The sequence below is a fragment of the Cavia porcellus genome, unplaced genomic scaffold (genome assembly GCF_034190915.1).
Source record: "Cavia porcellus strain 051 isolate PalLab524CR breed Dunkin Hartley unplaced genomic scaffold, mCavPor4.1 scaffold_23, whole genome shotgun sequence".
Lineage (NCBI taxonomy): Eukaryota > Metazoa > Chordata > Mammalia > Rodentia > Caviidae > Cavia > Cavia porcellus.
The window spans coordinates 51,114,997-51,128,083 of record NW_026947506.1 but is presented as its reverse complement, the minus strand read 5'-3'; the positions used below and the strand labels follow the sequence as shown (position 1 = coordinate 51,128,083).

General features: G+C 47.1%; 1 protein-coding gene across 4 annotated transcripts in view; it reads right to left on the bottom strand.

Moving 5' to 3' along the window:
* Positions 1-13,087, bottom strand: part of Vstm2a (V-set and transmembrane domain containing 2A) — a 148,130-nt gene that overhangs the window by 15,539 nt on the left and 119,504 nt on the right. Inside the window, exon 5 of one of the 4 annotated variants that reach the window (XM_063234371.1) lies at positions 1,432-1,679. The exons of the other annotated variants lie outside the window; for them this stretch is intronic. Within the exon in view, the coding sequence (XP_063090441.1) occupies positions 1,447-1,679 (233 nt within the window). The 3' untranslated portion in view covers positions 1,432-1,446. Of the gene's footprint in view, positions 1-1,431; positions 1,680-13,087 lie in introns of those variants that run through there. 4 annotated transcript variants of the gene reach the window in all.

The following is a 13,087-nucleotide window of genomic DNA, read 5'->3' as shown; positions in this document are numbered from 1 at the left end:
AGCCAGATGGCTGCTCCCCACCCCCACCTTCTTCTGCTAATCCCCCACAAGCAGTCTGACCAAAGGGGAAACCGAGGCAGGGCCTCCCTCTAGTCAATGGTGTGACGGAAGCTAAACGCCATGCCGTGGATCTGGCAAAGCTGTGGGCGTGCTGCGGGAGTGCTGGGCGTGGCAGGATTTGCTTTCCCACCCTGTGGACCAGGGCTTACCTTAGAGTCTGAACTTGTGGTCAGACTTCAGTTTCAGTGTTCCTGCTCAGCAGTCCGATTCCCAGCTTGGGAGTGAATAAAGTCTACACCACCTGGCTTCCCTGGACCCCAAAGCCCGTGGAGTTGTTTCCAGCAGTTCTGAAGAAGGCTGAGTTCATCTCGGGGCCCCTGGCCCCGGTGTGCTGGGCCTTGCCCATCCCTGGTGACGACTCTTTGTGTCTTTCTGTTCATTCTGACTCTTCTCGCAGGAGGTTCTCAATGCAGTTTGCTTAACTGAGCCTCTTTTTCTACTTCAGTGGTTCTCAGATTGGGTTTTCCCAGGAATCTCCTGAAGCTGCTTTTAAAGAACATTTTAAAACTTGATTGATTTTATTTTGAGTCTGTTACCCAGTGTAATTAACAAAACTACTATTTCTTTACCCTGCAATATATACCCATATCTATATCTGCATAACTGTTTCTGAATTAGTGTTGCTGATGTGTAATCAACAGGTAAATTGTAGGTGTTTGCTGCAAGTAATGAACGGGCCGATTTGCTATGTATGTGTATTATGATTGCCGCGATTGAACTCATTAGCAGCCCCTGCGTAGTTACCAGCTGTGTGCTTGTGTGCGTACATGGGTGTGTGTACATGTGGTGAGAGAACTGATCCCTGCTTCAGCCGTACAGGGGTACATCACAGCGTCCCCACAGTCTAGGTCCCCAGATTGTGACCAGCGTCTCCTGGTCGCAGTGGTTTTCTCCGCTCCATTCTCAGAGATTCTGGCTTGTATGTCATGCAAGGGCCCGGGGTATGGGCTCTTAAAAACCCGTCATCAAACCGAAGCTCTGGGTCCACACAGGCCCTGCCACGTAAACCAGAATTTTGAATCAAATGCTGCAGGGTGAGAGCCCCCTGCTCATTGTCTGGCTGGCCCCAGAAACCCCCAGCTGGAGTGCCCAGGTGCTGGACCCTGGGCCTGCTGGTCAGAAGGATGGGGTGGACAGGCAGCTCAACGGGTGTCGAGGACACCTTTGTGCACTTTTCAGAGAGCTCTGTCACATTTTAACACCGGTTCACTCTGCAGAGAGGAGAATGCATTTATCAGATGAAGTTGGTAGCTGAAGAAGACTTGGATTCATGCTGTTTCCCTCCTCAATCCATTTTTGCAGTCTAACAGTGAAGGAGGACAGAATAGACATTTGTCCCAGTTTGCTCTGGCACACTCTGGATGGCCTCCCTGAATAAGTCTGAGGCTAATAAAGAGCTGGGAATGAGTCTCCTGAAGTCTTCACATTTCTCCTCTGGATTTCAATGCTCAGGGTAGGGATACGACAGAGAAGGAAGGAAGAGGGAGCGGACACCAGGGAGGCAGGCGGGCAGGCTCGACCCGCTCTTCCAGCGACACTGTTGGTGTGGGATCCAGGTCTCACAGCAGCAAGACAGGAAGCAGCCCTGGGCTGCTGAGGCAGGACTTCTGTGCTTCCTTCTGAGGACAGATAAATAAGGACTTTGATGACTTGAGACTTTTCTTTCATGGCAGATATGGGGGAAATATATATATAGAACACTGAGAAAAAGGTTTAAAATTAGAAAAAGGGGGTAAATAACACTGATTCATGTTTCTGATGCAAAAGAAGAAAAAATTCTAAAGAGCTCTTAAGCTAAAATGGAAATAAAAATAATTAGAGCTGACTGAGAAAATGAAATTAATGAGAAGGCTCACTTAAAGATTTATGGGACGTGGTCAGACTCGGAAGCCTAAATTTTTAAAATTCGAGGATGACACCAATGAGCCAGGTAGGGCCTGATCAAGGTGGGGGAGCAAGGTCACAGGTCCCTGTGTGCCCGCGAGCTGTCCCGTGTAGTGTCCCCGTGTGCCTGTCCCTATGTGCCTGTGTGTGCTGAGCTTTCACGTGGGTCCTAGGGGCCCTGCCAGACTCAAACCGCAGCTCCAGGGAAACAAGCAGAGCTGGAGAGAGGAGTGTGACATTCAGGGCAGGAGCGCAGCCTCCGAGCTGGACACCATATACGGAGGAGCAAACCCACACTCAGCCGCAGTGGAACTCGCACATCTGGAGAGAAAGTCTAGCGCATTTCCAGGGGAGGCTCCAACTCTGGGAGCTCTGATCCCCCGGCCACCAGAAGTGTTGCCCAAGTGCTGGTGCGGCTCTTGTCACTGCACTGTGCAGGCCAGCTGGACAGGTGGTCACCGCTGAGTCCCACTCCCAGAGCAGAAGCGAGTGTGACACAGAGCGTGCATGGGCCAAGGGCAGTGTCACCGTTGCTGTGTCTCGTTTCTGCTTTATCAGAGTCACACAGGCATCTAAACTACAGCCAAATAGTTCTCAGGATAATTTTTTCTTAACCCAACAGCTTCCTGCTCCTGCACCCCTGCGCCCACTCCTGAGCTATTCTTTTTATTAACATTGTCAATTCCGTGTGTTCATGGGGTTCACTGTGACTGTTCCACGCAGGTGGAGAGTAGCCCTGATCAAATCTGGCCTCACTGTGTCCAGCTTCTCCTGCCCCCCACACCCATCCATTCAGGTTAATTTTTAGCTTCTAGACTTATTTTTCTGTGTCTGGTTTATTTCATTTGTAATATTCTCCAATCCCATCTATTTTCTTGCACATGTCATGATTCCACCCTTATTTATGGCTGCATAATGCTCTACCATGTCCTCCGAACCCATTCATCTGTCGTTGGGCACTGAGGCCGGTTCCTTGTCTTGGCTCTTGCGCACTGTGCTGTCATGTGCGTGGTGTGCAGGGACCTCTTTGGTCTGCTGATTTCGTATCCAGTGAGCGTTGGGCTCACTGGACTCCAACTAGATCTGGTTCTGGGCTTCTACGGAGCTCACAGTGAAATACTATGCTGGTCACAACAACTCCCCATTATCTACACCCTTGCTGGCAGTGTGTGGAGCTGCCCAAATCCCTCTGGCTTTCCTTCTGTTTCAGGACAGCTGCTCTCGCTGGGATGAGGTGGACTCTCAACGCACTGTGGTCGCCTTCCCCCGTGGCTCACACACTGAATTTCTCGTCTGTCCACAGGGCATCCCGAGAGATGTGTCTGTTCAGGGTGCTGTGGGCTCTCAGGGTTCCTCTCCAGCCCTGCACCAAGGCCCAAGCTCCTTACACCCATGCAGGCTCAGGGGATCCACCCCAGCAAAGGTCTGCTCTCTACTCCACATCCATGTGGAGGCCATCAGCAAGGCCCTGCATTCTGCTGTGGCAGTATTCCCAGATCTCGCATCTCTCCCGCTACCCAGAATCTTATGCCATCCCCTCTGGGTTTCCTCCTTGCTGTCCTTCCTTTCTCCCCCTACACCCACCCTGGCTGAACTGCTCTCCCACTCAGGGGCTCCTGGCTGTCTCCTCCTCCTCTGAGCTGGGCTTTGAGGGGGCCTCCCGGATGAGCTTACCAAGAGCCTGCACCTGGAATTTGGCCCAGGTGCTTTCCTCTCCTTACTTGCTTGATTTCTGTTCCCCTCCCCTGTTACTGTTGTGTCTGGATATCCTCCTTGAGCTGTGTGACACCACAGGCGGGACCTTGGGGTGACAAAACCTGAGGCACAGGCAGGACTCTGGGGTGACAGACGCAGTCTGGCTTTGGAAAATCACAGCTTACATGTGGTGCTGGGAAGTCAAGTGTGTGAGACTGCAGTGGGCTGAACATTTCCCCCAAAGTCCCTGAGACTCCCTGTGCATGCGTCTAAAGCGACACTTAAAACTTGGACATGTTTGAGGGGTACCATGTGACATGTCCATTGCCTGGTGTTCAAATCAGGGTAAGCACCACTATATCCTCAAAGATTTGTCATGCTTTTGGGATAAAACATTCACAAGCTTTCTTCTCTCTTTTGGGAATACACACTATGTTGCAATGCTCCACAGCCTCGCTGCTTTGCCCTAAAACAGCAGAGCTCACCCCGCTGCCCAGCCTTGAGGTGGAGGGACGTAAGGTGGGCAGGAGAAGCCGTGGGTGTGTGGCTCTGGGGTGATCACATCCTGTGGGGGTTTTTATTGCTTCACACTACATTCTTTGCTAGTTAAGTAAGTGAAATTGATACTCAACTCTTGGTCTAATTTGCATTTTTGGCTATTATTTAGAACCATATTTTGTAATATTTTATTTGCCATTTGTAAACCCGCATACAATTTCATATGTAATTCTTTAATTTCCTCCCAACTATATGATTGGACATTAATATGAAGATCTAATTAAATGTAAAATTCAACTTTAAAAAGTGACTATTTCCCAGTTGTAATATTTACAAGATTTTTTCCTAGTGTACTGGCTTTTAGTTATTTTTCCTTCTGTGAGTTGTAAATATTTAATATTCAAATATATTTGTTTATCCCTTTGTGATTTCTTCTGTTACTTCAAGGCTGAGATTCTTTGCATGATAGAGACCTGATAAATATTCTGTTTTATTACTTGCAGATTTTCTTTATAGGTTTTTAAAAGTTTTGTTTAGTCTGTAAGTTCCTTTGTGTGGAGCTAGCTTATTGAGCTTATCGGGCTTTGACACTACTGTGGGTGCGAAGGGCCCAGTCCTGGAGGCCGGGTTCAGGCGTCCTGAGTCCTGATGTACAGCTGACTGAGTCCTGCGCTTGTGCACACTCTCCTGGCCTCTCTGTCTTCCTATGTTGCACAAAGATCAAATGTTTCCCCATGGTTGCTTCACTACACTTTTAAATCTGTGTTTTCATTGTCAAATGACCAGTTTCAAAAAGTAAGTAAATTGCTTCTTACCCCAATTGCAAATATAATGGTTCCCAATTTGGGATATTTTAAAAATTCAGAAAAGTGAAAATAGGAAACGCTGTCTGTAATCGAAGCCGTCGTTCTTTGTGAATGCTTCGTGCCTCTGCTGCTTTTCCTTGTGTGTGTTTTGTTCGGTGCCGGAGGTTGGGCCCGGACCCTCCCCTGTGTGGAGCAGCTGCATCATGGAACCTGCAGAGCCCTGCTGTCTGTGGGTTTGGTTTTCATGGTTCCATGGCCTGCAAAAACAGAGCAATATCTGTGCCCAGGCGTGGCGCTGTGGGGCTAAGGAAAGCGAGCCTGTGTGGCCGTATTCTTGTTTACTACATCGCGCTCTTAGATACCATGAACCACCAGCTTATGCCCCTTGTCTGTTTGCGTATTTCTTTTCCTCATTTCTTGGTTTCTAAATATAGCAAAGTCTTCTTCCTCCAAAGGTCAAATGAAGTTCTGTTCAATTTATTTTCATAATTTTGATATGTTATCTTTATATTTTTTCAATGATCTTTTTATTGGAAAACCTTGATAATCCACAGGTGTGTGAAAACAAGCAAAAATAAAAATACCATTCATTTTAAATAATAATAACAGTTAACATGTTGATAGTTTTTAAAATTTTATTTCTTTGCGTAGTGGACATTTTATATATTATTTTGTGTGTTGTTAATGTATTCTCAATGTACCTAGTATTTAAGAAAATTATATAAAAATCTATTACTTTTCCACATTATACTATATACATATAATAACTATAAATATTTAATTTTTCCACCATTTTTGCAAATAATATGTGCATTTATATAATGTTTGCATTTTTAATAAGTTCCTGCATAAAGTATATTTAAATGTATAATTATTTGCTAACAATTTTGAGGGTTTTTAAGGTTCTAGAAACACAGCAAACAGCTGTAAGGGCTTTGTATCATATATCAAGTTGGATCTTAATGGTCACTTGTGAAAATCTTTTTATTAATTAAATCAGTATCTTTAAATGTGTAAAAAGATTTAAATGATGTGTATGGTAATGTAGTATGTGACGCCAATTCATTTAAAATTTATTTTAGAACACATGTGATTCTAGACACAGAAAAAGGAGAGAAAAAGTATTTTGAGGATAAGTCAGTGATGTGTGTTGACTTCCTGATGCGGTGGTCCTGGCTTCGGTATTGAAGAGTAGGCCTTGGATATGTGCACACTTTTGTCAAGAGTTTATGGTTATAGATGCCATGTAGCATTACAGTCACAAATCGTAATCGAATGTTGAATTTTCTTTGTAAATTTAAGTAGTCAGCCAGTTCTCCCAGGGGGCTCTGCTGGGAATCCCCCAAGTCTCTTCCTGACCTCTGGGAAGCTGGCGGCTGCAGCGGCGCATCAGTGTGTGCTGGCTTGGATGCTGGTTGGTGCTTTCATTTCTCCCAGGGAGAGAGAGTGGAGAGAGACAGTGAAGGCCTTCGTCAGAATCTGTCAGTGAGAAAGATCTCTGCTGATCCAGACCACAACTTTCAGACACTGGAAGGATATTTCTCAGAACTTTTGGGGGGCAATCACACTATCAGAGGTATAGACATGATCTAATTTGGACTTTAATTTTCATGATTAAATATTTTTCAGGGGTCAGTTTTGTGGATCTTTAGCAGGGCACTTGCTTGTCATGTGTAAGAACCTGCATTTGAGGGGCTGGGGATTTAGCTCAGCGGCATAAGCGCCTGCCTTAGAAGCAGGCAGTCGTGAGTTTGATCCCTGGTACCGATAAAAAGGAAAAAAAAAAAAAAAAAAGACAAAAAAAAAGAACCTGCATTTGGTCCCCAGAACAGGAAACAAATTTGCTTGTCAATTTATGAAGTTTAGGCAATAAAAATGCAGTGAATCAAGCTCTGGATTGGAGTATCTGTTAGTCTCTGTGCAGAGTCGACTGACAGTGCCAAGCTGATGCCAGGCAAGAAGCTGGGTACATGATTGCATCATCTGTCCCCAGACAGTGGAGATGAGAGAACCCCACACAGCAAAGTGCTTAGCAGGGGCGCGTTCTGAGAATAGCTTATTTGGTGCAATGCCACGTGATTTGTTTTAGAGAGTGACCGTCTGTGAACTGGAGCAAAGGTTCCTGGAAAGGTAGATCACAGCCGAGGAGCACTAGAGGCTGCTCTGTGGCACCACTGTGTCTCCCCAAATGTGGAAGGCAAGAGGCTGGACGTTTCAGGACTGCTTCCCTGCACCTCTTCCTCCCCGCCTGCTCCCTGAGCCCTAGCTCACCCCTGGGTGAGAGCAGGATGAATCCCTCCCTGGATTTATTAATATCAGGCATAGCACTGACGTCCTGTGCTGCTTCCCTGCAATTGAATTGCCTGACAGAGTACACAGAATTTATGGTTAAATCAATATCACATTTTTAAAATATACGTTTGAGTCATGTGGGTTAACATTTCTCCTTTCATGTAGAAGTCTTAATTTCTTCTTAGTATTAATAGCCCTCACTTCTTATTTATTGATTAACCAGTAGATTTATTTCTACATTTCCTCTATTTATTTCTACATAATTTCTCCCCCATATTACAAGATCTGTACTGCAGGAATATTAATAGCACTTTCTGCACACTTATTAATATCAGTTCTATTTTCCTTCTTTTTGGCGTAGACTTCAGTAATTGGTTTCTGTTGCTGTAGAACAAATCACCACTACGTGGCGGATGCACACCGTGCACACGCACAGCCGCACATCCCCGGACACGGATTTCCTGCCGCAGCTCTGGGGGTTGAGGAGGCCTGGCCAGGGCGGTTCTGCTGCTGTGTCCTGGCCCGGCCTCGCCATGTTCTCTCTCTCTCTGTGTGTGTGTGTGTGTGTGTGTGTGTGTGTGTGTCCCTGTGTAACCCTGACCCGATTCACTCGGCCACGGTTGTCCCTGCCATTTCCACTCCACTTTTTTTTTTTTTTTTTAATTTCCCATTGATTTTCTAAATTTGGAAGCAGGGTCTCACTAAGATGCTGAGTTGCCTGGGCTGGGCTTTAATTTGTGACCATCCTGCCTCAGCCTAGAAGAGTGCTGGATTACAGGCGTGCGCCTCACCCAGCTCCCACCCCTTTAGCCCTTGCTCAGTAACTGCCCTGTCCAGGACTGGCCCCGATGAGAGTTCAGGATCCTGGCATCCCGCTAACTTTCTCTCTCTGCCTGAGCAGTTTTAGGTGCCTGTGCCTGCGTGACTCGGTTTAATGCTGCCTCTGGCTTTGCCCACATGGTGCTCTTTGGCTGGCAGGTGCAGGCAGTGGAATCCTCGCTGGGCTCCAGCATCCTGCTTGAGGCTGTGGTGCTGTCTCCCGGGACCTGAGGGCCACCCCTCCATGCCACTGCTGCCCCTGGTGCAGCTGCGCTTTGCTAGGGATCTGCGCATCAGGTGTGAACGAGGCCTCTGCCCTTAGGGTTAGGGTTAGGGTTAGAGTTAGGGTTAGGTTTAGGGGTTTTGAGATGGGCTTGCCCGCTGGCCTCTGGTGCACAATGGAGCCTCAGTGCACTGCTCTCCGCCTGGCGTTCTCTCTTGTGCAAACACTGTCCCTTTTTGTCTTCATTTCAAGGGACCTGCGCCCCTATCCGTAGGGCTCCGCTGGTGTCTGCCTGGTCTCCCTGAGCGCGTGGGCCGTGCATCTCTGTCCTGGAAGGCCACGCGAGGCACTTGTAGCAGGGACGTCCCTGCAGCCCGGAGTGGCCACGCCAAGGATCCAGAGTCCTTGGGAGAACAGAGAGAGAGGAAGTGATGGTGCCTCCCACTGTGCTATCTGTTGAGTATGGGGGAGAGGGGCCCAGGGACAGGGCACCCATTCCCAGGACCTCAGAGCCCACCAGTTCTGGGACACCAAGCAGTCAGGATGGGAGGACACAGGAGGTTTCGCTTTGTGGTGAGCTTTACCCTGGAGATGTTTAAAGATCCAAATAACTATGTTTTCCTTGGTGGAACATTTTCCACAAACCAGAACTCCCAGAATGACATTAATAGAGGCAGTGATGAGTGCATGTGTTTGTGTAGTGTTGTCAAATTATTTACGGTCCTTTTAAAATATTTATCATAGACAAACAAAAGATAATAAAGATGTGAATTCTGATATGCTGTATTTTCCCAAATAGCAATTGAGCTAGTATCCATTCTTCCAAATGCAATGAACTGTTCCCAAATATTCTTTTGCAGTATACTTAGAATATTGTAAATACTCTTAAAAGCGATCTTCAAATTTACTTGATTGCTTGACATTATGGTGGTGTTGTTTACAAAGTAATTTCATACAATGATTTATGAAATGTTCCAATGCAAGTTAATAAAGGGTATTATAGTCTGAGATAATCTTTTAAAAAGTGGCATGAAAATTTTAACTCTTGAGGTTGATTTTCTTAATTTTCCACTAAAACACATAAACTTACGATGCTAGAAACTGAGTCACAGAAAACTTTTTTTTCCAGAACTCAGAAAGAATCTCAACTGTATAAGATTTCTAAGGCCAATTTCTATGAGTTTTGCATAAAACCAGAAGAATCCGTTTGCAACATAGAAAACTATCTTCTATCAATCAATACCTCTCTCTCAGGCAGCCAAGGTGATATGAATAAGGGGCATAACTGGGTTATTGATTGTGTATTTGAAGAAAAACACTAATTTGATCACTATACTCTTATATACTGAGATATATTTCAGAGGGATTTAAGACCAAGGGCAGTAAACAAAAGCCTTGTGGTACTCAAAGAAAGCTCAAATAAACTTTTAGAGGTAGTAGAAGAAAGAAAACATGTTTCAAACTAAAGCTAGAACTCAAAACTAAAAATAATGAATAGCTGTGGCTATGCAAATATGCGGCATTTCAATAAGGCCTGGGAAATAATATTCAATCTAGCAACACAGAAGTTGTTGATGTAACAGTGAAGACAAAATGGATTGGAATCTCTTTCAGTCACTTCACCACTGGGATAAAACACCCACCACCCACAGCTTAAAGGAGGGAGACACGGTTATTTCGATTCAGGGTTACTGGGGAATTTAGTTCAGAGCTGCCATTCCAAGGCAGGAAGGCCTGGGGGAGGAAGGTGCTTGGGGTGTGGAGGCCATGAAGCAGAGCAAGGAGGAGGAGCCAGGAGGAGGATGCATCCTTCCTGGTAACGGCCCAGGGATGCCTCTTCTGACCACCCCCACCTCTGAGTATGAGAGTTTGTGCTACATTTTAGATTCGATCCATAGCCTAGTGGATTTTGAGTAGAAAGAATAGGAGGAGAAAAACTGAAGATAACAAACAAATAGGCAATTCCCTGACAAAGTGGAGCTTGGAAACCAGCATAGTGGCTTCAAAAGAAAGATTTGTTTTGGTGGGAAAAGTAACTCAGTATTTCCAAAGTGATAGGAGCAACCAGGAAAAGAGAGGAAGTTATTGATCCGGAAGATAAAGAAGTGAGAGTGAGATTGGAGGAGCAAGAGAAGACAAAGAAGGAGAAGGAAAAGAGGAAGAGGAGGAAGAGATGGAGAAGAGGAAAGGGAGGAGGAAAAAAGAGAAGAAAGAGGAGGAGAGAACTAGGGGGTGAGGGGCAGCAGCAACTGCTGCAGTACAATTTAATTATAATAATAAGAACAGCAATACTAATAACAGCAATGATACTGTTTTTTGGGGTCTTTTTGAGACAGGGTCTCACCATGCAGTTGAGGCTGGCCTTGAGCTCACTTTGTAGCCCAGGCTGGTCTTGAACTCACAATGATCCTCCTGCCTCAGCCTCCCGAGTGCTGGTATTACAGACTTGAGCCACCATTCCCGGCTAACAGCAATGATAATAACAACAACAATAGTAATAGTAATGCCTGGCACAGCTGCCTCCGCACCCTTGGGCAGTGACAGGGGACAGAGGTGGGTGCCTGTGGCCTCTGAGAAGGGGAGCCGCGGCCCCGCCCTTCCCTGACTGCTCTGACACCTGGGGTGCTCAGTGGCTCCCCAAGAGGGGGCCTGAGCAGAAGGCCCTGTGAGAGTGTTTCTGGGCCTGTGAAGGTTCCAGAAAGCTTTGCACTGTTTCTGAACTTCGGTGGTCGTGCATTCAGGAAGGAAAAGTTCATTGATTTTGTGCTGTCCGGCTCACACAGCGACCGAGTGACACGAACTCAGCCCCTGTGCTGCCCGCTCAGCCTCCTGGCCCCTCCTCCCTCCACGACTGCAGGGAGTCACGACCCCAACCAGTGCAACCATGCTGGGGTCTGAGAACCCCCAAGAGGAGGACTAGATGGATTGGGCTGCGGATTTGGGGAGGTGATCTTACTCCAAGTTCTCTAACTTCATCCCTGAGGTCTCTAACTTCATTGGGGATGGACAGAGCCTGGGTGATCGGGAGGTCATGGAAACCCCAAGGTGGACGTGGCTGCAGATAGCAATCATGGCGCTGCGTACAGGGCTGCATCTGAGCCAGGCTGTCCTCTCCTCCCTGGCCCCCACCTCTCAGGTCCTTCCCTGCCTGCCCAGGTGCCTGGAATCCAGCGGCTGTCCTCTGGGTCACCACGGCTGTTCTTTCTCCCTGGACCTGAAGCCACGGAGCTGTCTCAGATGGAGATTCTGAGACGGGAGCCAAAGTAAACCTCCCCTCCCATGGGGCAATCCCATGGACCCCTCTTTCATGGGGCCATCCCACAGGCCTCCCCTCCTGTAAGGTGATTTTCTCCCACATCTTGTCACAGCGGTGAACAGCTGGTAAACACTAACAGGGAAGTGGAAAATTGAGGGGGTCTGCTGGGGAACACAACTGCCCCACCAGAAGCTGGAGAGCAGGCATCAGGGAGCCTCCTCAGGAGCCCTGTGACCTCACCCCACTGCTTGGGGGCGTCTGGGCATCCAAGCCTGTGAGAAGACCCAGAGGCTTTTTGCCTCTCTTGGCTGCCTGGAGCACCAGGTGTGGCTGAAAGCTGTTGCCCACAGTGGGGCTCAGCAGAGGAGAGGAAGGGGTGCAAGGGGCGGCTTGCAGCATCTCTGCAGCACCATCGCTGGAGGGAGCAGGCCTGTCTCAGAGTTCCAGCATTTGGATACTTTGGCCCAGGTGCTTGTAATAGCTGGCTTTCCTGTTAATTCTGTCCTTTGAGGTGAGTGTGCATGTTTGTGAACATGTGTGTGAGCATGTGTGTGTGCATGTGTGTGCCTGTGTGCATGTGTGAGCGTGTTTGTGTGTGTGTGCGTGTTAGTGTGCATGAGCATGTGTGTGAGAGCGTGCATTTGAGCATCCATGTGTGTGAGTATGCATGTGTGTGAGCATGCGTGTGTGTGTGTGTGTGTGTGTGTGTGTGTGTGTGAATGAATGCAGGACTCTGCACACGCTGGCGCCCCACCATACCAAGGTTGTGTCCACCTCACCCATGAATTGCAAAGGTGCCGCGCTGAACGCCCTCTCACCTTCGAAATCCTCTGGTCCCCTCTTCTGGTTCAGAGTATCTGGGTGATTTTGCTTACTTTAAAAAGAGTAGGGGCTCTGAGGCCATTGGCAAGGGGGAACGGAAGTAACCATTAAAGAGCGAAGCCTCTGATTTGAGAGCTAAAACAGGAGGGTGAATTTAAAAGTGCAAGTGCCTTTTTAAATTGCTTGTTCTGTTCCCAGATTGAGTCTTGGGCAATAAATTGAGTCACTTGGAGAGAACTCACTGCTGCTTCCTCACTTGCATGTAATTTGATTTTATGCTTTCAGTTCTCTGCTGTAGCTTGCTGAGCATGCACATGTGTATGTTTCAAACAGACCTCAAATTCTCCAAATCTGTGCAGAGTATAAATCTTACAGGCACAGACGAGGAAAAACAGACAAGCAAACAGAGTTCTTTTGTGCTCTGAGGCTAATACACAAAGCAGAACCTGTGTAACTAATCAAACGCGGACAAAGAACAAACATGAAAATGCTTAATGCAATTTCACCCGTGCCCATTGAGCTCCTGCTCGACTGCAGGCAGAGGGCCAAATGATCTATTGTATTTTAATTTTATTCCAGCTTGTCTTTACAAGAATGGGAGTTTTCTAATCTGCCTCACACTCAACACATTTTATCATCATCAGCTGACTTGCCAGGATGAAAACAGAGGAAGGCCACTTCTGTGTGTCCTTGCACCTTGTTATTCTGCTGAATGGGGCTGTACCTTTCATG